The 24,245-nt window shown below is 42.8% G+C and overlaps 1 protein-coding gene across 1 annotated transcript in view; it reads right to left on the bottom strand.

The window, feature by feature from the left end:
• cdh19 (cadherin 19, type 2) overlaps positions 1–24,245 on the bottom strand; it is an 88,221-nt gene that overhangs the window by 42,022 nt on the left and 21,954 nt on the right. The window contains exons 2-6 of the mRNA XM_079575999.1: positions 17,622–17,772; positions 15,475–15,672; positions 12,620–12,914; positions 6,352–6,471; positions 4,834–5,001 (exon numbers count right to left, since the gene is read on the bottom strand). Coding sequence (XP_079432125.1) covers positions 4,834–5,001; positions 6,352–6,471; positions 12,620–12,914; positions 15,475–15,672; positions 17,622–17,666 — 826 coding nt within the window. The 5' untranslated portion in view covers positions 17,667–17,772. The remainder of the gene's footprint in view (positions 1–4,833; positions 5,002–6,351; positions 6,472–12,619; positions 12,915–15,474; positions 15,673–17,621; positions 17,773–24,245) is intronic.

The raw sequence follows: 24,245 nt of genomic DNA, 5'->3' as shown, positions 1-24,245 counted from the left end.
TAATGTTATATTTTATAATGCTATTGAATGTTTTTATGAGTTTAATCTATGTGCTTTAAGTTTCAGTTGAAACCAATTTTTTCACACGCACATTGCTGTAACAATACCCCATTTCTTGCTCTTGCATTCTTTTGCTCAAACCTGTGGAGACGTTCGGTGCCCTCACCGGAGATGTGAAAAATAACTCCAAATAAGGCAACAGGAAGACACTTGTAGTGGAAAACTACTGAGAGAAAGGCTTGATGACCTTGGCCCGAGCTCCACTCATCTCCTATCTCTTCGTGAACGTCACATTTTTTCTGATATATATTTGTAAGAGCGCAGTTAGACGGTGCCGTTTCCTGGGACTGCCCCGTTCGAGCACCGTGTGTATATTGTTCGGGACTTTAGCATTAGAAATTGTAATTGTTATAGGGAATAAAACTTCTTTGACTAAAGCTACTGAATTTTGGTGGTTTCTCCTTGGACCTTGGGATCAACGAACACGCTTGGCGAGACCTTTTTGATACTTTAATACTTTAAACTTAACTGTTTAAATGTGTTTAAAATGATCTTATGGAGTCAGATCTTATGTAAATTTTGAGTTTTAATATTTCCTGTGAAATCGCCCACACACCACTTCAGAACAACAGAGTAACAACTCCTGGATAAGGTTTTGTCTGTGACCCGCGACTCGTCTCTTCTGCACGTACTCGTATCTGCACCGAGACCCATCGCACGAGCCGGCTTTCCTTTCTCTCTCACACGGGCTACGATCTTGAAACTCCGGGGACCGAGAGCTTGTTTGCTTCGGACGTTGGATGTGAGGATGGTGATGATCGGACAGGAGACGGCGAAGGAGTAGGAGAGGGTCGTACAGAGGCAGTGCCATTCCACTGGTCCGACAACCCATTAGTCCGAAAATTAACCATTGAGCAGAGGTGCCATTAGTCCGACATCTCTAACCCCAAAACGACCAATGATGTTGTTAGCATTTGGCCTCTCCCAATGTATTCCTGTAGCTCAAAACGGGGGTGAAGTTGGCAGCGACCAAGCTCTTCCACGTGCACAAAGACCAGACCGGTACGTATCAACTCGTCTAAGCTCAGGTAAGAACATATCTCAGCATGGCCTGTTACCGGAAATAATGAGACGTCGGACTAATGGGGCGTCGGACTAATGGGCCGACCCCGCAGAGGCAAGCGAGGAGAGAGAGGCCCCAGACGAACGATTGGCAGATATGTGATGTTTCTTGAGGCGCAGGTAAACACGTAAACACTGAGCATTGCCTGAAAATAACCAAAATTCCACCACAGCTTCTCTGAGGCTGAGGAAGTTGTAATAGGCTCATTTTAAGGCTCTGACTGAGCTCTTTCCAATGCAAAAACTGGGAAGCCGCGATCACTTTAGTTTCCAGTGTTATCGGCTTTTAATTGCCGTTATATTGGCCGATAGCCGACATTGTAAAGTACCCAAATATCTCCTCTATTGAAGCGTTGACTTGTTTCCTCGTGTTTGACCCATCCCTCCTCGAGCCTATCGCTGTTGAAGGTGGAAATACAGCCAGACTGAGTAAATCTGCAAACTCCACACTGAATGATGAGGATGGCAAAGTCTTCCTGTAATGCTGCAGAACGAACCGCTGTGATACTGTACTTGTTCTACATCTGAAATCTTACAATAATAGCTCCTGATTCTAGCTCCTAATTGATGCTGAGGAACCTCCAAAGGTCCCTAAGCTAAAGGAAAGGAAACATACAGGCTCCTTTCGCTATCTCCTTCCTCACTTTAATAACGGTGGACTGTATCATTTTATCATTTATATCATGTACTATCCACAATAATTACACTAAGATCTGTTCAAATAAACAACTCATGATGACAGACTAATGAAAACCTTTGTGAACTTCCATCTTCGTAATAAATTACAGAGATAAAAGCTCAGTTTAGAAGAAAAACAGTTTTAGCTGAACTCTGTAGCTCTGTTACAGAGGTGATTCTTACAGGCTAATGTCTGTGCTTTCCAAAGTGTCTAACAAACTCTTCCATGATCTGGAGCTTATGCCGTCATTGCAGCTTGTCAGGCTCCATTCTGTCTGCAGTCCGTCTCATCTCAGGGCACACCCGGCACAAGAGTTTGTTTCAATCCATATTTACCCCTTTGTTTCGTTTTTACCGCATCTACGAGGCCAAATGAAGCACAAGCCTGAGCTGAATGTGGCTCGTGGCATCTCGTTGCGCCTGCAAGAGGGACTTGATAAACAGTAGCCGAAGAGTGTGACGCTGACAGGCAGGAGGAGCAGCCAATCAGTGTTCAGAACAGGAGCCCATGCTCCAGCCACGCAAATACAGCGTGATGTGTGTTTCCAGCAGAGAGAGAGAGGAGAGAGTGACACAGATGAGTGCAGGTCCTCTGCGTCCCGGTACTCAAGCAGAATGTTCTCCCGGCTCGGAGAGGTGGCCATACTCTAAACCAGGGGTGTCAAACTCATTTTGGGTTGCGGGCCGAAATTCAGCTCCCATGGCGGGTCGCGGGCCACATATAATAGAGAAAATGTTTCCAATAAATGAATAATAATAAGCTGTGATTTGGTCAAAGCCCCAACTTGACTGTAGCTTCATTAATGACAACGGCTTACACTTGTATTGCACTTTACAAGCCTGTGTCACAAGCTCCTGAAAGTGCAGTAGTCATTATTCATTCACTTGGTGGTGGTAAACTTTTATTGAAGCCACAGCCGCCCTGGGGCAGACTGTCCATTTACCACATGGCTATATAATGTGTTGTTCATATCCTGAGCTCTTATTTTGTTAGTGCCCTCTGCTGGACACGTGTGGAACTCTATCCTTTTTTTTAATTTAATGCCCCCTAGTGGCTAGAATGAGCATTCTGGTTATTCTTAACTCCGCACAAGAATGGGCTAGAGACTTTTTTTTTTTTTTACATACTCTGGAATTTATGCTCTACAGGGCAGGGGCCGGATTGTTTGACACCCCTGCTCTAAACTGTGATTTTCAGAGGTGGCTTACAGGGTACCGGTAACTACCGGCCCACTTAAAGCACTGCTGACAGCAGTATCTGGACACTTCTTATCACGGCGGATGCTGATGGTTTGGGCTTATTCTTACCAATTTGCACCTTTCGGATGCACCCCTGGTCAAAGGCAGAAGCGCTAACCGCAAAACAGCACGTGATAAAACACTGAGATTGATGGAAATGAAAAAAGACATGTTGAAAAGGCTCACAACACAAGCATTTGATAAGGCAATGTAGCGTGAAATGACTTTGAAGAATGGATACAGAAGACAATGCTGACATCTTGCTCATAGTGTACATTTCTTATATATAAAATAGTTATATTATTAACTAGCTGAGACCCGGCCTTCGGCCTCGCTAGTCTCCACATTTGATATTCAGAGATGATGAGTTATTACAAAGAAATGTCCAGTATAGTCCCTATAACCCGTCACTCAGTATAGCTGTAGAGCCGCGCAAAATAGACCAGTGGTTCCCAACCCATTTCAAAAACTATGGCCACTACAAATGTTTAAAATAATGAATGCTAAAAATAATTTCAAACAAACTGCAATTGAGTGTTTGATGCACCCGTACTCCTTTCTTATAAACTACAACGACAATATGTTTGATAAACTCAGGGAATAGAATTCAAGAGACAGTGGAATATGTAGGCCTATGGATTAATATTAGGGATTCAGCTCTCACGGTTCGGTTCACGGTGCAGGACCCGTGGTTTGGTGCATCACGATGCAAAAATTATAAGTTGTTTTTTATTAGACAGTATTTATATACTTAGAATACAATTGGCAATGCTGTCAAAGCCGCTTTATAAAATGTAAAGAAAAAATAGTAAAGAGATGGTACAGCAGCAAAGTTAAAAAATAAATACATTTAAAAAAAAGAAGCAGCGCAGTGCAGGCCATGCTCTCGTTAAGCGGTAGTTTCATTTTTGCTTTCCGCACACGGAGGCTGAAGCTCTCGGAGCAGCGCGTTTAATTGGAAGCTCGTGTTTGAGCAGTTGTTGTTGTAGTTGTTGTAGTTGTTGTTGTGTACTTTTTTCCGGACACAAAGCCTTGGAGACGGAATATGGACAGGATTGGATCTTACGCATGTGTCTGCGCCTCTGACATGACGCAGCACTGGATCTATAATGAACCACAGCCTCGGTCACTGCAGGAGAAACTTAAACAAAGACACGCAGATGTGTTTTGGAGCAGGTCACTGTACCTGTGCGGAGCGTCTACAGCTGCAGGTTAGCGGTGAGTGACGATGACACACATCGCCCTGTTTGGATGCGCGCGCACGAACGGCAGTCAGATCTCGTGCACTCGCGTTGTTGTGACGGCGGGTTGTCCTCGGACAGCAGCACCGCGGTCCATATGGACCCGTGGCCCATGCCCGCGGCCGGTGGGACGGTCACGTGGTGGCCTCTGGCCAATGCCCGTGAGCGGAGGGACCGCCACGTGGGGGCCGCCCGCGGATTTTTGGGAAATGAACATGGCAAGTCTTATATAGTGCGTTTCCAGACGCTCGTCAGTGTACAATTTGATGCAGTATTCATTCAGTCCACTGCGCACATCAGCCCCCACCACCAACAACTCACACACTCACTACTGTCGCCAGGCTTCCTGGTGTTCCCAAACGGTCTCCCATCCCAGTCCTAACCAGGCCCTTCCCTGCTTAGCTTCAAAGGCAGTATGGGAAATAAACATGGCGGCGCCCATGGAGCTTATGGCGGCGGCCATGGAGTGTGCGTTTTCTATTATAGATAAAGATGAGGTAATAACTGGGGACACATGTTACATAATAGGTAATGTGTGACGCGGTACACTCACGGTGCTGGAAGATGGGCCCGTTGTCGTTGACGTCGCTCAGGCTGACGGTGACCGTGGCAGTGGCCGAGTATCCTCCGCTCAGACCCAGCATGTCCTTCACCTGCACCACCACCAGGTACTCCTCCCGGGCCTCACGATCCATGTTGGGCCACGAAGTCATGATGGTACCTGCCACGCACCACAGACAAGAGGGTTGGAGGTCTGGAGGGCATTAGGGTTAGTGTGTGGGACAAAGCGGAGGATTGGACAATGACATTTGGAAAGATGAAACCAAATGGGACTTTTTGGCCATAACCTAAACGTTACATTTGGAGGAATCAACCAGGCCTGTGATGAACGGTTCATCATTCCTACAGTGAAACACGGAGATGGATCACTGATGCTTTGGGGATGTGTGAGCTTCAGTGAACTTGGTGAAAACTGATTTCAGGATGAATGTAGCATGTTATTAAAGAATACTGGGGGAAAGTCTCCCTCATCAGCCTGGAAGCTGCACATGGGACGCACTTGGACGTTCCAAAATGACAACGATCTTAAACACAAGGCCTCTCATTGACTCCAGCAGAATAAAGTGAAGGTCCCGTTATTGTGCATCTCTGTCTCCTGACCTCAATATCATTGAGCCACTGTGGGGAGAGCTCAAACGCACAGTTCATGAAGGCAGCCCAGGAATATACAGAGGCTTTTGGCCAAAAAGAATGGTCAGTTTTACAATCCAAGGAAATAAAGAGGTCCATCCACAACTACCACAAAATAATCCAAGCTGTTATTGATGTTACAGGGGCAATAACAGTATCAAGGAATTGTGTATGTAAACTTTTGATCAGGGTCATTGTTTTGTTAAAAATAGCAAACTAAGTTGTTTCACCATAAATGGCTTCGCACAACCACTAACTATCAGTGAAAAAAGAGCACAACTGTACATTCACCCATTAACCTGAGGGATGCCTCTTCAAAAGGTTGGTTTTATTAAAAAAATAAAGTGGCCCTTGACATTTATAAGGAACTTTCCGCTGCATTAGCAATATGTTGATCTTTTGGCCTTCAATCAAGGAAATAATTCACCCATGCTTAAAAAAAACAAAAAACTGAAATGCCTTTTCTTTCCTCTTGCTCATTTAAAGAACAAAAGAGGGGAATAAGTATCATGTAAACGGTAAAAACCTTTCTTCTGGGCCTTGTTAGGAGAAAAGTCTGTGGCTTTGTCCGGCTCACGGATGTCCCACGGAGCTAATTTGAGTACGTTTGTAAATACGCGCGCTGTTGTTTGGAAGCATAATCACGAGAGCCACATCTCTATTTTTATTCTTCTCTGCGTTTTTCATCATTTCCTTTGTTATTCAGAGCCACTTGTTTTGAACACAAACATTATTTAGGCCCAATCAGAGCTCTGGAGTGCGCGGTGCCGTGCCGAGCGCTGGCTGCGGAGAGCCGTGGAGTGTGCCGAGCGCTGATTGCCCCTGAGTGACTTGTTTGACGCCACTCGCTGACGCAGGCGGCTCGCTCGACTCGACTCACCCGTCTTGGGCTCCACGGAGAAGTACGGCTCCCCCTGCAGGATGGAGTAGATGAGCTTGGCGTTGTTCCCGTACATGGGGTCGTCGGCGTCCGTGGCCGTCACCTGCGCCACCGTGGTGCCTGGAGGGTCAAAGCAGCGGTTACCGTTTCAACGCAGGCTGATCTTTTTGAAAGCGGTGCCGTGGCTGAACATGTGCCCAACAAATCCTCAAGCGCCTGCCGACACTGCGTACCAGATTATTATGCAAATTGTATTTCAGTGTCAAAAAGGTTTAAAAAAAAAAAAAAAAGTCCAGTTAAGGGAAAAACTACTGATAAAAGGATTTTCCATATTATTGGGCAGCATTTTCAAGCAATATGGGAAAGAAAAATGATCTCTCTGTTGATGAAAAGCGTTTGTCTAGGTATGAAGACCTTCGATATTTCATGAAAGATCAACCGTAATCATCATACTGTTAAGAGATTTATGGCTGATTCAAAGCACACATAAGTTTGTGCAGATAAAGACATAATGAGGACTGTTTCTGTCAGACAAATACATCAGCTTAAGAGAACAGCTGCTGCAGTTGCTGTATTTGAAGCTGCTGGTGCCTCTGGAGTCTCCCGAGCATCAAGGTCATACCGCCTTTGCTCTGCCCAATCCCGTCAGACCTTGGAAGCTAAGCAGGGAAGGGCCTGGTCGGTACTTGGATGGGAGACCGTTTGGTAACACCAGGAAGCCTAGTGAATATAATGCGTGTGAGTGGTTGGTGGTGGTCGGAGGGGCCGATGGCGCAGACTGGTTGCCTCGCTTCCGTCAGTCTACCCCAGGGCAGCTGTGGCTACAATAGTAGCTTACCACCACCTAGTATGGAGTGAATGAATAGTGCAATGTAAAGCGTCTTTGAGTGTCCAGAAAAGCGCTATATAAAACCAATGCATTATTATTATTATTATTATTATTAAGGTGTAGGACCCTCGAGAGGCTGCAGTTGTGCATAAACCTTCTATCCGGGCCTCCCCTAAATTTATTTAAAGCTCACGTACAGAAACGGCTGCAGTGGCTCAGAAATACATGAAGACTCATTTTCAAACAGTCTTGTTCACTGATGAGGCCGTGTAACGCTGGATGGTCAGATGGATGGAGAAGTGGATGGTTGGTGAATGACCACAATGTCCCAACAAGGCTGTGACGTCAGTAAGGAGGGGGCGGAGTCATGCTTTGGCCTGGAATCATGGGGAGAGAGCTGGTCGGCCTCTTTATGCTCCCTGAGGGTGTGAAAATGACCTCTGAAAAATATGTGGGCATAAAAGGAGAGAAACTCATGATGTGGACCCCATCCACCCCTGACCTCAACCCTATTGAGAACCTTTGGAGCCTCAAGCAAAACTTCTATGAGGGTGGGAGGCCGTTTTCCTCCAAACAGCAGCTCTGGGAGGCTATTCTGACATCCTGCAAAGAAATCCAAGCAGAAACCGTACAAAAAGTCACACGTTTAATGGATTTAAGAATTTTGAAGCTGCTATCACACAAGGGCTCCTTTGTTAAAATATAACTGGACCTGTTTAGATGTTTTTGATTGAAATAGCTTTTGATTTCAGTAAATATGACCTCCTAACGCTACAAATTCAACAAATGACCATTTTCAATTACAAGCTTTAACATGTATAGAAACAATGAGTTGCATAATAATTAGGAACAGCAGATTTTTACTTTATTTATTCTTGAAAAAATAAATAAAGTGGCCGTTTTTTTTTCAGTCACACGCAAATGATCCTCTAACAGTTAAAGACTTGAATTATGCCGAGTTGATAATTTAGAAAATCTTAGAAAAATTTCATTTGCAAAATAATTTGGAACTCAGTGTAGATTCTTGAGGATTCAGGTTTGCACTCTGTAGTTGATGGGAAAAATGACACCAATAATCTGCATTTGTTTCTTTAACAGTATGAGGCAAAATGGAACAGGGCGGCTCAATTCGAGATATTAAAATGGAAAACAATGATGTCTACAGTGACTCTGTATATGAAGTGTTTGTTTTTTTGCTTGATATTATCTATATTAATGATTAGTTTTCACAGAGGGGATCCTGGACTGTTAGCCTGGCAATTTTGGGGGGGTTGTGGCCCTGAAGAGATTGGCCTTCATATGCTTTATCTGATTGCAAACCGTGTTTTTTTTACGAGCAGCAAAGGGAGACACAGGAGTCTAATTCTCTTCACCCCACGCAAAGAGCTGCTGATTCGATCTGAATATGCCTGTAACCCGTCGGTCTGACGTGGCGCCGCATGCGAATGTGATTGTTAGCTCCAGCGGGACGTGCGGTGATTATGCCACCGTCCCGCGGGGGTGTGTCTGTCTGCCTCGGTGGGGAGGTTTATGTGCTTTTCTTCTGTTCAGGTGAGCGTGACAGACTCCTCTAACCTCACCGCCTCTGTGATCAACGCTCGCCGACTGTGTGCTGACCCTGTCCCCGGCTCACCTCGGTCCTGTGAGCCGAGACTCCGTTCGACTGTGTCCGTTGTTGTGTAAAGCCCCCCAGGCGTGTCCAGTGCCCATGCTCTTTGCATTTGGGGGTGACCCGGCGTGGCTTTGATTCTTGCAGGGCGCCAGCACATGGCTGTACGGTTTAAAGCAGTACTAAGTAACTCTTCCCCCTAGAGGCCATAAGCGCAACTGCAGGTGTAGTATCAAGTTACGTTTTTTTAACTTATTAATTGTCGGAGAGCAAATACGACGATGACAGGAAAGGCGAAGGGAGAGAGGGATATTGTGCATCCAATTATACAATGGAATTTTTTTTTTCACTCAAACTTGGCGGTAAATACTGTTTAAAGTGACGTTAGCCCGCAGTTAGCTTTGCCCGTTAGCCTGTTAGCTTCTTCTTCGTGATACCATTAGTGTGTATTGCTTGCTCCGGATCGGTGGCAGTGAAGTTGCAAACATGGTTTTCTGTCCAGAGACACCAGGGGGAGATGAAAGACCCTCCAATCATCCCATAAACACTTGCATTACCCCCACAGGGACTACGGAAAGGATTTATTAAGGTAAACACATTACTTAGTACTGCTTTATAGTGCATATGACAGGTTTTACTGCTTTCGAAAATATGCCTTATTAAGATGGAGAACATCTGAAGGTAAAAATTATAATTGATTTCAGTGAAATTTCATGAATAAATGTTGGACAGAAAGGTTTTTTTTTTTATTGAATTTTCCAGCTACTGACAGTAAGTGACATAGACAGAGGTAAAGTTCCATAACTGTTTGGCTCATTTCCCATTGACATATGGTTTGCCTCTATAATGTGGTCATACCGCCTTTGCTCTGCCCAATCCCGTCAGACCTTGGAAGCTAAGCAGGGAAGGGCCTGGTCGGTACTTGGATGGGAGACCGTTTAGTAACACCAGGAAGCCTGGCGAATGTAGTGCGTGAGTGAGTGAGTGGTTGGTGGTGGTCGGAGGGGCCGATGGCGCAGACTGGTTGCCTCGCTTCCGTCAGTCTACCCCAGGGCAGCTGTGGCTACAATAGTAGCTTACCACCATGAATAGTGCAATGTAAAGCGTCTTTGAGTGTCCAGAAAAGCGCTATATAAAACCGATGCATTATTATAATGTCACTTCCTGTTAGTCTCCAATAAGAAAGTGAAACTATAAACATCACAAAAGAGGATCAGACAAAAGAAAGCTGGGTCCAATCGCACAATCTTAAATATAATTGTGTTAACTATGTTTTTGCAAAGGTTTTGTCATTATGCACTTTAAAGCAAATGTTGAATGGGGCTCCTTCAAGTGGTACTCGGGTACATCTACAATTAAGATCTAGATATAATCTTAACTTTGTTACTACGCCTTCTCCTTACACGACTGAAGAGCCAACAAACAGAAACCCCTGTGCAATGGACGTTCAAATAAGGCTGCAATGGTTTGTTTATTTGCCCAAGCAACCTGCCTGACACGATGCCTGAATGATTAAACCAATAAAAGGCCAAGAAATCGTAGCAAGATTGGCTTGAATAAAGAAGCTAAACAAAAAGCAGGCGCCTTAAAAAGGAATTTCTCTCATTTAAATACAGCACCAGTCAAGAGTTTGGAAACACTTCTTTATGTATTGATTTTTCCTTCATTTCAAGATGGCGGCGCGTAAACAAGCAGCAACTTCCCTCTCTCTCGGTACAGCTGCGTTTTTTTGCAAACTGCTTTTGTAGTTTCTGTTCCACATTGTTTTGTTTTTGTGAGGTTCAGAGGATTTTTTATTTTTTTTTTGGAGTCCGGACAGGCCATGAAGGAAACTGTAAAGTAAACAAACAGCTAGCTTATGAGCTAAAGACATTTGAGACCTACACATGTTTACTTCTGAAACAGTTGAAGGAACAGGCCATCATTTTTACATACTGAGATATGTTCTTACCTGAGCTTTGACGAGTTAATGCGTACCTGTCTGTCTTGTGCGTGCCCTCAGTCACGCACAAAGAAGATGTTGTTAGCATTTGGCTTCCCCCGACATATTCCTAGAGACCAGGTAAGAACATATCACAGTATGGAAAACGGCGGCCTGTTCCTTTAAGAGCCCCCACACCTGCAGCACAGTGGACACGAGGAAACAAAAAAGGGACAAAGGAGAAGATGGTGAAAGACTGTTGTGGAGCGGAGGGAGCTGCGCAGGAGGAAGAGGAAGGAGGAGGAGCTGACCAGTGCAGTGAAACAGACAAACCCAGGAGGTGCTGCACCGTTTCAGAGGAGTTTCCCCAACCTCCACAAACATGCTGCTCACGTCGGCCCGCAGCAGCCCAGGACTGACCCGACACCTGAACGCAACTTCAACGAAACAGACAATTGTGCAATGACAAATACGGCACTCACTTACTTACACTGTAGATTCCCACTGGAGGCGATCATTTATGAATGAACACAGATGGAGTTATGTTTTGTTGAAATAGATTCTTCAAAATACTGCTTCGCACACTTTTGACATTTTCTCAATGGGCTTCACAATTTATAGTCACTTCACAGACAGAAAATGCCAAGAATAAAGGGTGGCCATTTTGAAAAATATTATATAATACAAAAAGTGTTTCCAAAGCTTTGACAGTACGTGAGTTTTACATGACCCCTTACTGAAGAGAAATATCAACAACACAATCAACAAATCAGGAGAACAAAGAATGAATCAAAACAAACGACCGGAACGGAAGAAAATCAAGGTTAAAGCATCGGAGCAGCTTTTTGTGTTTTTCACATCTTTCTGCAAAAACCTCCCCTTTGTTTTTAGAATACAATGCACTTTCGCGTCTAGCCGCAAACAGGAACAACGCGAAGAGACAACATGGACAGTTAACAAACAAACGCCGTCCTTCGCTAACTCAAGAGGAAACTTCTGAATCCACTGAGAAGCAAAAACAGACTTTTTTTTCTTTATATCCTCAAGTTACTCTGAATTCAGAATATTTTCGGAAGCGGCGAGACAGCGTGTACACCACGGCTGCCCTGGGGTAGACTGGCGGAAGTGCGGTTGCCAATCCACTCCCACGACCGTCGTCACCCCCCCCCCTCTCCAAACACAGAGCCTACTGTGCGATGCAATATGATTTATTCCACTGGCAACGGCATATCGCGTCAGATCACATATACATTGTGGTGTTAAAGTCCATCATGGTTTCAGAAAAGTATCCAGTATTCCGTTCTTCTCACCTCCTCACTGTGGCCGTCCCCCTTTTGTTTTCGCTCCGATCATTAAAAGTCATAAATACGGCCTTTTTTTTCCTCTTTCCTTTACTAAAACTGTGGTCTATATCCAACGGCTTAAATCAGAAACATAATTTCCTGTAAGGCATAAAAGTCAGGGAAAAATATACAGCGAGACGTTTTATTACTGAATATAAATGACAAATTAAGTTGGAAATCCAGAATCAATGTCGAAAAGATCAATAATTTATGATGTCGGCGGGAAGTTTGGCTGAAAAATGAAAGTGTGAGCTGGTGCGACGAGGAATTACACCGCTTTAATTTAGGTCTGCGCAGGGTTGGGTTTCCTATATTTGTCTGAAAGATGGAGATTAGGGTAACTGCAGATATCAACTTTTTATAAAACTGTGATGAGTTTTGTAAGGCTAAGCTTTCAAATGAGGCATTGAACTGGCCTATAGGCGGGGGATAAGAGGTTAATATGCCATTCATGATACTTTTGTTGTGTAACCTATGCTAATGTGTGTGTCTGGAACATATACTTGAGGAAATATACTAAAGGTTGGGTAAAGGTGGCTTTGAAACCTTCCCTGGACATGGCTTACCCACGGGACTCATCTCTGGGATACTGGACACGTATGGCTCGTTCTGGAACTGCGGGACGTTGTCGTTGATGTCTTGGACTTTGATGATGAACTCGGACTGGGGCTCCACCGGCTCCTCCGACAGTCTGTTGATGGCCTCGGCTTGGAGGATGTAGAAGGCCTTCTCCTCTCGGTCCAGTTTCCGGAGCGTGCGGATCTCGCCCGTGAACTCGTCGATGGCGAACGCCTCCCCGGCGCCCTCTCCCGATAGGATGTACTTGATGGTGAAGTTGCCTCTGTCGTAGTCGGATTTGAGCTGCAAGGAAGTTTAAAATGTTTGTTATTTTGATTGTACTTTGATGACGATCAGACGGACTGTTTATCCTCCCCGTTACTACCTCCTGCTGTTGCCTTCTATGTTTGCCTGTCAACCATTCGGCTCTCAAGGAAATCATTTCAAGTGTTAACTCTGCCTCTGTTCCATGAGGAGAAGTGCTAATGACAGTCTCACAGACTGGTTCTCACACTGTGACAGTGGCGCTCTGTTCAGTGTTTAGATAAACTTTAACGCAGGGACGTGCTGGGACCTCATTTCAGTCGAGGAGCTTTGGGCTTTAATCACCATTTTCGAGTTAGGTTAATAGATAAAACGTTTGTTCGTTATATTTTCTCAAGATACAATGTCATCACTGTGTAAAAAGTGAACTATTTTTCAATCGTGGTTTGATAAGGCCACTTTGTATATTTTCCCAACTTAGTGTAGTGATGGACGATGACACTTTTTGTTTTAAAAATCGATACGATGCTGATACCAATTTTAGTCAATATTAATATCATGTTCATATCAGTGAATGTATTGCAATCAATATAATAATCAATAGGGCTGGGACAAAATATTGTATTGTACGTTTTGCTGCAATACCAAGAATCGATACTTCATCAAGTATCACAATATTTGTGTTTGGAGGCATTTTTATCATATCCTTTACTTTTCCGGTAACAGTTACACAGCACTTTGTTACATTTTGTGTAAATGCACTTTTCAATCTTAACACTTCAATAAATGTCAAATGGAGTTTGGTTTAGACATTTTAGACAGATGTTTTCCTTTTACGCATTTTAAGGAATCGGATCGGCCTCTGAGTAGCATGATAAGTATCAGATCGGCTCCTGACTATCGTGATATGTATCGGATCAGCCCCTGAGTATAGATACAGACGGCATCTCTGGAATCGCCCATACATGGTCATTTTTGAAAATAGTTAAGGGGGAAAACAATTTTGAAAAAATGTATATTTTCTCTAATTATTCAAAAACCACTGTAACAAATGCTGAAATATGAAGATAGTTTCTACTAAATAAAGATACAAAGACATGGAGAGGAGCAAAGTGGTTCAACAGCCCATAAATACATAAATAACGGAGAATGCTAACTTGATGCTACATGTTAGCATCGGGCTAATGCTAACGGTTGGCTAGCGCTTGCTACAACTGTCGTTTTTTCACTTCTACTGAACAATCTGCTGTGAGAAAATATCCATATGGGCCCGATTTACACTTGACTTTATTTGTGTGTGATAAATAAGTTGATATTCCACCAGAAAATGGCTAAAAAGAGTGAAAAATTGTGTTTCTCTAAAGATTCTATTTTCCCCCTCGGCGAAGCCACGCCCCCTTCTATGACGAGGTGCCGTCTGTATCTATCATGATATGTACCAGATCGGTTCCTGAGTATCATAATATGTATCGGATCGGATCCTGAGTATCATAATATGTATCGGATTGGCCTTTGAGTATCATGATAAGTATCGGATTGGCCTCTGAGTATCATGATAAGTATCGGATCAGCTCTTGATTATCGTGATACGTATCGGATCAGCCCCTGAGTATCATAATACGTATCAGATCGGCTCTTGAGAACTGTGATAAGTATCGGATCGGTTCCTGAGTATCATAATATGTATCGGATCAGCCCCTGAGTATCATAATATGTATCGGATCAGCCCCTGAGTATCATAATATGTATCGGATCAGCCCCTGAGTATCATAATATGTATCGGATCGGCCCCTGAGTATCGTGATACGTATCGGATTGTGACGAAACTGTATGATCTTAGTCATAAATGATGATACTTTAACTGGTTAAATTAATAAAATCGAGAACATTACCTGGGACTATATATGAAAAATACTCTTGTGGCTAATTCTGTCATATTTACAGAAATGTTGACTAATATGCGCTGTCCCTGTAATAAATAAATAATTAAATAAACTTGCAGCTCTTGTCTCCAGATATGAATCCTCCTCTGCTGTGGGTGTTTGGACACAGGGCAGTTCGGTAAATGGCCTGTTTGTGTGTATAATTGCTGCTGTGCCTCCTGTTTTACACCAAGAGTATTGAAACCTTTGGCCCTGTATCGATACACAAAAAGTAGACATTTGGTATTGATCTGCTCACTTTGGTGCAGGGGTTTCTGACCTTTTTTGTCTCGTCCACCCCTTAGACATTTCACATCTCAAGATTGCTGCCGGTTATTGAAATAGGAATCTAAAAACTAAAAAGATGATATGTGTCGTGAAGCGAAAATACTTCCTAATCCTCTGCAACACTGCTTCCCTCTGCCATTCCCGCTGCCATTCTGCCGTACTGTATCGCCACGTGGGGGTAAAAATAATATTGTTGACACGCCCGCGTTTCCCCCCCCGGAGCATTTACATTCACACCATCTGTATTCTCTTGTACCGTCACATTGATACATTACTTTTGGGAGTCGATATTCCTCTCGGTCGAGCAGAGGCCCTGTGCATTTCGGAAAAAGCCTGATGCGGCGTGAAGGACGTGGAAGGTCGCCCGGTGTTTTTTTTTTTTTCCGTACCTGGCCAATGACTTGCGGAGTGGGGTCTTCCTCCGGGACGAACAGCTGCTTCCAGATCCAGCCCCTCTTGAGGCGCTTGTGCACATGAGCGGGCCCCCGGGTCAAATGCTGCTTGTCCAGAACCCCCGCGCAGCACCCGGCCTCGCCCAGCAGCCCCCCGGGGATCAGCGACAACCACACGGCCGCCGCCAGATAGGCCTGGGGGGGGGGGGGGGGGAAGAGCTTTGATATTCATTTGATTGTATGTTACCATTAAATACAACCTTTTGTGGACACGTTTGGAGATTTCAATGTACTGTTTGTTTAGGATTTCAGGTATTCTCTAGCACTGACTCTCCAAGGTCAAAATTAAAACTGAATTAAGAATAAACAAATGTTAAAATGTGAGTTTAAATACACTGTTGTTTCATCTGTTTTAGTCTGTTTGATTTAATCGGGTAATAATTGGGTAAATGCTAACAGCACTTTGACTTATGGGAGACACAGAAAACATACTTCCATTGTCGATCCCACTGAAGGTCTTCACATATGACTGAACAATGGATTTATGTTTGAAACTCTGACTTTTTTTGTACGCTTTTGCTTCCATTTCAGGAACGAGGACCTTATGAAGCTCATGGAGAAAATGCCAAGAAGGAAGGGCGGACATTTTGAAGTATTTCCTACATAATCCCATGTGTTCATTCATACAGTCGTTTCCATGCTGTTCATGTAAACAGTGAAAATAAAGAAAAGCCGACACATTAAAAGCGATATGACACATTTGGTTTGCACGTGAGTGACTTCCGAGTGAATCCTCAGGGGGCGCTTGTTCTTTCTGCTTCACTATTTCCCCATGACTTAAATAGCTCCAGATTGTCGATGTCACAGCGTCACGTTACAAACATCACGTCGGGGGTAAAGAAATTATTGGAGGAAACGTCTGTGTCCTTTTTAAAGGAACAGGCCACTGTGTTTCCACACTGAGATATGTTCTTACCTGAGTTTCGACGAGTTGATGTGTGCCTGTCTGGTCTTTGTGCGTTCCCGTGGAAGAGCGTGCTCGCTTCTCCCCCGTTTGGAGCCATAGGAATACATTGGGAGAAGCCAAATGCTAACAACATTTTTGGTTGTTTTGCGTGACTGAGGGCACTCACAAAGACCAGACAGGTACGTATCAACTCGTCTAAGCTCAGGCAAGAACATATCTCAGTATGTAAAAACGGTGGCCTGTTCCTTTAAGTATATACATTTGCTGCTATTAATATTTGTTAACACAATTTTTAGTGTTAAAGGTCCCGTTTCTGTTTTCACAACAATTTATACTCATATCAGTGTTAATTTTGACAACATATTTTAATTTAGTTTTAGTCTTAGTCTTTTGACTAAAATGTAATGTGATTTTAGTCGAGAGATTTAAGACAAATTTAGTCGACTTTGCATTTACAATATTCATTATAATCATATTTAATCTGGTTCCTCTGCTTAATGGAGCTGCTCCACATGAATAAAGCTCAGAGCTGATCCTTTGGCAGAGGATTTACATGATCTGAGGCTCTTTCAGACGGTCAATAGAAGTTTGGATGATTTTAGTCTCTCCCTTTCATTTTTATTTAGTCTTATTTTAATCAACAAAAAATATCTGGACATTTTAGTCATAGTTTTAGTCTCATGAAAAACTTTTAATTTAGTTTTAGTCCAATTTTAGTCGTCAAAAATATCACTTTGACTAAAATTAAGACTAAATATTTTAGTCGACGAAATTAACACTGGCTCATATCAGAGTCAATTCATATTAACCAGGCTGAACTCCTCCCTGTGGTTTTTATCTGGGCTGCGGGCAGAGCTGGAACCTTAGAGCACTGACGAAGCCTTTTTTTTTCAACAACAGAGTATAGAAGATGGTTTAGGAACCTTCATTGAAGATATAAGACAATGAGTTGACTTTATTATTAGCATGGTGTAGGCTTATACTGTTCAGCTCCCTCAAAAGTCGGAAGCTCGCTTAAATACGCATCTTTGTGAAGAATCAGGACAATCGGAAAGCATTCCACGTCGGCTACGCCTTAACCGAGCGCATTTTCTCCAGTTCAGAATTACCCAAAATCTATAAGCTTCTGGACTGGAGTTTTTTACAGCCTTTTAATAAACAAACATCTGCGTTATACCTTCAGAACCTTCCTCAGATCCCACCACCGGTCCTCGCCACTCATGATTGGCTGACGGACGGTTTCTTCAGATTCTTCCTTCAGCGCCGCAGTAACTCATGATCCAGGCAGGAGCGGGATTGTCTCCGGCGGTTGGTATGCGCAATCATGTCTGCGGAATCAAAAAAAAGGTAACAGTCTAATTAACGCGTAAAGTGTGAAGAAATAGATCGGCGGGGAAGTAAAGGGTTTAAAAAGAAAGCCATTAATTATCCAGAAGCTATAAATACACGTCTGAAGAGAGAGGAAGAAGAATCTCATTTATATGGAGGGTAAACGGAACGTGCGGATTGGAGATGGATGTGCACACCGGTAAAACAGTAATTATAGGAAACTTAAACTACAATAAAGTAGAATACAGGTGATACAGCGGCAATGCAGAGTGGAATGTTCAATGTGGAGAAGTATAAAGCTGTTATTTCCATGAAGACAAAAAAAAATAAAAAATTGTAGATGGTCTTAACTCTTAACCCCCACATTCTCGAGTTCACCCGAATCTAAAAAGGGCTAAAAAGACTGACGAAAAGGGGGATGAAAATGCAACAAAAAAGGGACAAAAGAGAAGACAAATTGTGCAGGAAAAGCATCAATAAGATGATAAACAAGCGACAAAAAGCACAACTATGAAGTGATGGGAAAAAGAGCCAAAAAAGCAACAAAGACATACCGGAAAGGCAACAAAAACACAATTAAAAAAGCATCAAAAACACAAAAAACAAAGTGAAAAAAGAGCAACACAAAAGCAAAGAGAAAAAGTGATGACAAAGCAACGAAAAAGAGACGCGTTACATGGGCCTATAGGTGCCTTCCGCATGACGTCACGCCAACTAAGTGACTCCATCTTGACGGGACACATGTTAATGAACTCCAGATAAACTCACACCAACGTTTCATTTAAAATCTACATTTCAAAGCCGCTGAAGTGCCTGAAACTTGTTGCGCAGTTGGATGCACATTGGTGGTGTCAGAATTTCTCACGCCTTTACTCCTTTAATGGGGTCCCATTGTACTTTTCAATGGGATATCTCATCAAATGATTAGCCTATTGAAAACTGCTGTAGCATAGAAGGATTTACTGTCAATGTGAGATTTACTCTTCGTTAATCTGTGAAAAATTAGCTATCTATACAACAAGCCGGGTGTCCAATTCAGTGTGTTTTACAGTATTATTAGCCTGCTGGTTTAGCGAAGTGTCAAGTAGCTTACTCCTGACAATGAGAATATCGTTTCTTTTTGGTCGCCATACAGATGTATTCGATGCCCATCCAGACTCAAAATATCTGTATGCTGAGAGGCTTTTTATGCTTTTAATGATTTTCCTGTGTATGAAGACGGAAAGTCTATCAAGAAACTCTGTACTATGTAAATATTGCCAAACTCGAGTGAAGGTATGTTGACCTAGAACTTCCCGTCAGTAAATAACTCGGCTGAAGCGTGTCTGGGTCGGTAATATCCAACAATGACAGTTTGTTTGCATATGGAAGTGCCACATTTCCTTGTAAGTGAGTTGTAACAGATGCATAATTGTGTGGAATCGCGATTGTTTTCCGTTGCATTCGCCCTTTTTGCTTCCCTTCGAAATGTCGCGCGCTTGCATTTCTAGTCACGTGACTGGGAGACACCTATTAGGCTGTAAGCTTTTAGATTTGGGTAAAGCTGAACAGGAGCATGTGCTCGGTTCAGGTGGGTGTTAAGAGGTTAACTAACTGTTCTGATCTGCAGTTGCTGCAGTTGGCCAGGTCTAGATTCAGACACACTATGAGCCCAAAGAATGTGTTCAGATGATAACCTGAACATCCTGAATGACCAGGTTATTCCATCAATGGGATACTTCTTCCCTGATGGCATAAGTGGTACCTTTTTGTTTCTTTGTGTCAACTTTTCCTTTGTTCAGGCAGTGTATTTTATGTGTGCATGAGCGTAGTTCAAATGTAAAAAAGATTTGCGTGTGTGTATTTTAAGATTTGTGCCTGCAGAATAAGATATATACTGATCAGTTTTGTGTTTAAAGGAACAGGCCACCGTTTTTACATACTGACATATGTTCTTACCTGAGCTTAGACGAGTTGATGCGTACCTGTCTGGTCTTTGTGGGTGCGCTCAGTCACGCAAATGTTGTTAGCATTTAGCCTCTCCTAGCATAGGTATAGCTCCAAACTGGGGTGACGTTAGAAGCTACCAAGCTGTTCCACGTTTAAATACAGTTACGTGAAAAGCTACATGATCCAAGTCTAGATACACATAATGAATTCTTTGATTCTGCGGAGACTTTTAAAAGGCAACTTAAGACTCATCTGTTTAAACAGGCTTTCCAGAGCCAATAAAGCTTCCTCTATGAAAGTACTGTTTTTATTGTTTGCATTTGTTGTTGTCCACAGTAAAGCACTGTGTGACCTCTGCCTGTGAAAAGTGCTATATAAATAAAGATTACTTACTTACTTAAAGCGGGGGTTTTATGCTATTTTCAATCACATAGCACCAGTCTATGTCACACTACAATGATGAACAAACCTTCTGTTGGTCTGTAACTGCAGTAAATTAGAATAACTGCCTTGTATAAAATTGCTCTCTCAAAATGGCTGTAGTGAATGTCTTGAAATAGGCCTCTGTCTCTTTAAGAACCTCTGACCCTTTCCGACACGCCCCCTCCACACGCTGTCTGTGGCATCAGTGGGGAGGGGGTTCTGCTGAGGAGCAGTGGTTGGTTACTCGGCTGGTGACGAAAGCTCGGAGGCGTTTCCAGGAGGTGGGGGCGTTCCTAGGAGGACTCAGGCAAACCTATCCCTAAAATGGCCGCCATCTGAGTTTTTACAGATTACTCAAAAATACGTGAATGTGCCAAGGCAACACTTCAGGCATGTTTTTAATGAGGGATTGACATAATAACATGATGTAAAGCTTGAAAAGATTTTGCATAATACCCCCCCTTTAAGTCTAAATTTGCGTGCACATAGGAATTCTCTGTCCTTGATCCGATTTGTTTGAATGTAGTAAATGTGTGTGTACAGTGTGCATTAATTTGCGTGCACATTCCCAGATTTGTATGTGAGTATGAGATTCGTGCATGTGAATGTGCAATAATGTTTTAGTATGTTTGAACGTGCCTAAAACAAATCACAAACAACACTTGCCAGTTATTCCACATGTGTTTGGATTGTTCCCTCAGGGTGCAGACTCACAGGCTGCGCTCACCAACAGAGGGCAGCATCATGTGGTTTGCGTTTGTTGTGAGAGTTTGCAGGCAGACTATAAACGCTGTTCTGTCTGTCAAATATGAAAATACAAAAGAAGCTGTAAAAATATCTGTTGAGTTACATATTTGGGATGTTAAATGTTGGATTAATTACGTTTGTAAAGCTCTGGTTTTGCTCGACAACAAGCTCTTTATCTCTATGGCCAAAGGCAAAGCGGGACACTGTGAGGGCATTGTGGGGGGAAAAATAGAGATCCTCCAAAATAGTCAATTGTGTCATGACTCTGGGTTGAAGTATTTTGTATAAAAATAGGATCAGTGAACAGACATTCACTTATACAACTCTGGAAAAACGGAAAAAGAACAGACAAAAAAACTACAACTTTGAGATGTGAAGTCGCAACATTTTTAGGCTGATTTATTGATTTCTTTTACCTTGCCTACCCCGGAAGTACCCAAATCTAAAAGCTTCTGGACAGGAGAGCAACATTGTAATGCCTCATTTGAAAGCCGAGGCCTAAAAAAACGGATCTTAACATTTTTGTTGCATTAGCGCTACATTTTTGTCAAATTTTTGTCACTTTTTTGACAATTTTTTGTCACGTTTTTGTTGCTTTTTAGTCATTTTGACGCTATATTATTGTTGCTTTTCTGGCATGTTTTTGTCGCTCTCTTGTGACTTTTGTTGTTTTTTTCATCCTGACGCTTTTTTGAAAGGAGCTTTAGAGCAATACGTAGTAAGGAACTCTTGCCCCTAGAGGCCATAAGAGCAACTGCAGGTGTCGTTTTTTTTAACTTATTAATTGTCCGTGAGAGTAAATACTACGCTGACAGAAAAGACAAAGGGATATTGATCATCCAATTACACAATGGAGATAATTTTTTTCACTCAAACTTGGCTGTAAATACTGTTTAAGTGGCGCTAGCCCGCAGCTAGCTTTGCCCTTTAGCCTGTTAGCTTCTTCTTAATGATTCCATTAGTGTGTATTGGGGCCTCTGGTCCGGTGGCAGTCAAGTTGCAATTGCGGTTTTCAGGCCAGGGGGAGATGAGAGACCCCCCAATCATCTCATTAATACTTGTATTTCCCCCCACAGGGACTACGGAAAGGATTTATAATTTATAATTATATAACAAGTTAATTAGTACTGCTTTATCATGCTATTTTAGATTATTATTATTATATGATATATTGTACCTCTACAACTATGGAGAACTCATTTTTGTGATAAATATAAGTGTTTTCTGGAGGTATTTTTCAAACCCGGAAGACGCTTCGATTCAGTTAACTCCGCCCCCTCTCTATCCATGCAACAGTAGAAATATAAATATCACAGCAATAAGTGAAGTTACTTCACAATGCAGTTATCAGGAGTTGACATCTTCAACACAGCTTCATAAATGGATAGCACACAAGCTAGCACGCTAACACACACGCTAACTCACGGCTCTGTCCTGGCCGCTCTATTGGGTGTGTATGGGACTTGTGTTGGTTATAAAAGTTTATCCACTTTGGTTCTAGCGAAGGTTCACTAAACCTCCACCAAGAGACAGTCACAGAAAAACACTATTTTGGCTGAGAGTCACTGAATTCCGGAGAGAAATTCCAACTTCTGGCGAGTGGCCTCTTCTTTAGGAAGGTTGAATAAAGTCCTGCACCTCTTTTCTCCGTGACATTATCATTAGGTAAGAAAAAAGAACAGGTGCAGACATGACATCTGTTCAGACGCACGGGGTGCGTTTGTTTTCACTGCAGGGGCAGCCGTGACCTTCCTTTAAAGGAGCTAGATGCAAGTTGGCCATTTTATACTCACTACTGCCACCTCAGGTCTTTTGTGTAACTGCAGCTTCTATATTAAGCTCGTGCATGACGGCACTTTGGACCCGAATTAACACCTTTCTGAGAGACAGTGCAGGATTTCAGAGGCAGTTGTGGTGAACAGGTCTGAGCTCATTCTACACATTAGGACATGGCTGGAACATGTAGGGGGAGGAAAATACTTTTTAACATTTTTAAACTCCGTATAGTCCCTTTAAGATTTGGGTAAAGCCAAACTGGAGAAAATGCGCTCAGTTCAGCTGGGGTTAAGAGGTTATAATTCTTAGCTATATTATCGTAATTCGGTGTAAAACAGTTTGGGGCTTTTTTTTGTTGTTATTTCAGCAGGAGCTTCTGATAAAGTTGTGTTTTTTTGCTGTGTGTGTCTGTGGAACTCTCAACAGTTTGGACCCTGAAAGAACTTATTATTGTGCGCGCGACGTCACACTTAACAAACACATGAGGCCTTGCTCTGATTTCAAACTCCACTGAATGCAACGGTTTTCTCCCCTCTTCAACAGTAAACACACTTTTCTGCCAAACTCGAACAGAAATGTATTAAGTTTTAAATGTCACTCCAACATGTCACGCCCAAATCCAGATTCTGAAAACACATTCGGGCAAACACAATGTCGCTTTCTCGCGCGGAGATTTTTTTACGCGATCGAACAATTCCAAAGAAAGCCACTACGGGCCGCGGCGTCGTCGAAGAAAGCGCTCCTTTGTCCCTTTGTTGTCGGTTGTTCCCAGGGCTCCTGAAGGCAGCATCCTGTTTGAGATTCAGACAGGGCCTCGCATTGTGCCGTGTGCGGTGGAGACATCATTCCTTAAGCATGACACCGCACTCTGGCGCTGACTAATGAAGACTGGTAATTAGATCAATGTCTCCGAACGGACGCGGAGGAAACCCGGACACAAACACACACACACACACACACACACACACAGCCACACACACACACACAGCGCGATCAATGCGGCGTTTAGAACTCGAGAGCAGATCAGGGTCAAGAGTGTAAGGACGGCCAAAGTCAGCCATTAGGAGAACTGGAAACGCATGCATAAACACCGCCGAGGAGCACCAGTGATCAGTCGGTTTTGCAAATGATTGATGATCCACTGAACTATGGGCTGAAGTGAGAACTTTTTTGACTATATTATGCACTTATTGTGACGCAGGCCTTTTGTATGCGATATTATTTTGACAACCGTATGAAACGTGCTTTTTTTCCCCCCTACATGTGTTTTCGTTTATTACTTATGTTACAGGTGAAACTCTCGGAAAATTAGAATGTGGTTAAAAAGTACATTCATTTCTGTTATTCAACTTAAAACTGTGAAACTAATATATGATAGACTCATTAAATGCAAAGTGAGACATGTCTAAACCCTAATTAAAAATTATTATTTTATGTCTCATTCATGTAATCATTAATTATAAGAAACCAAGGCTTGACATATGTCACTTTGCATGTAATGAGTCTATATCATATATTAGTTTCACCTTTCAAGTTGAATTACAGAAATAATTGAACTTTTGACATTCTAATTTTCCGAGTGTTCCTGTGTGTTACG

Source organism: Gobius niger, assembly GCF_951799975.1.
Source record: "Gobius niger genome assembly, chromosome: 18".
NCBI classification, from domain to species: domain Eukaryota; kingdom Metazoa; phylum Chordata; class Actinopteri; order Gobiiformes; family Gobiidae; genus Gobius; species Gobius niger.
Note: the sequence above shows the minus strand (reverse complement) of the source record. Positions and strands in the feature narration are given on the sequence as shown.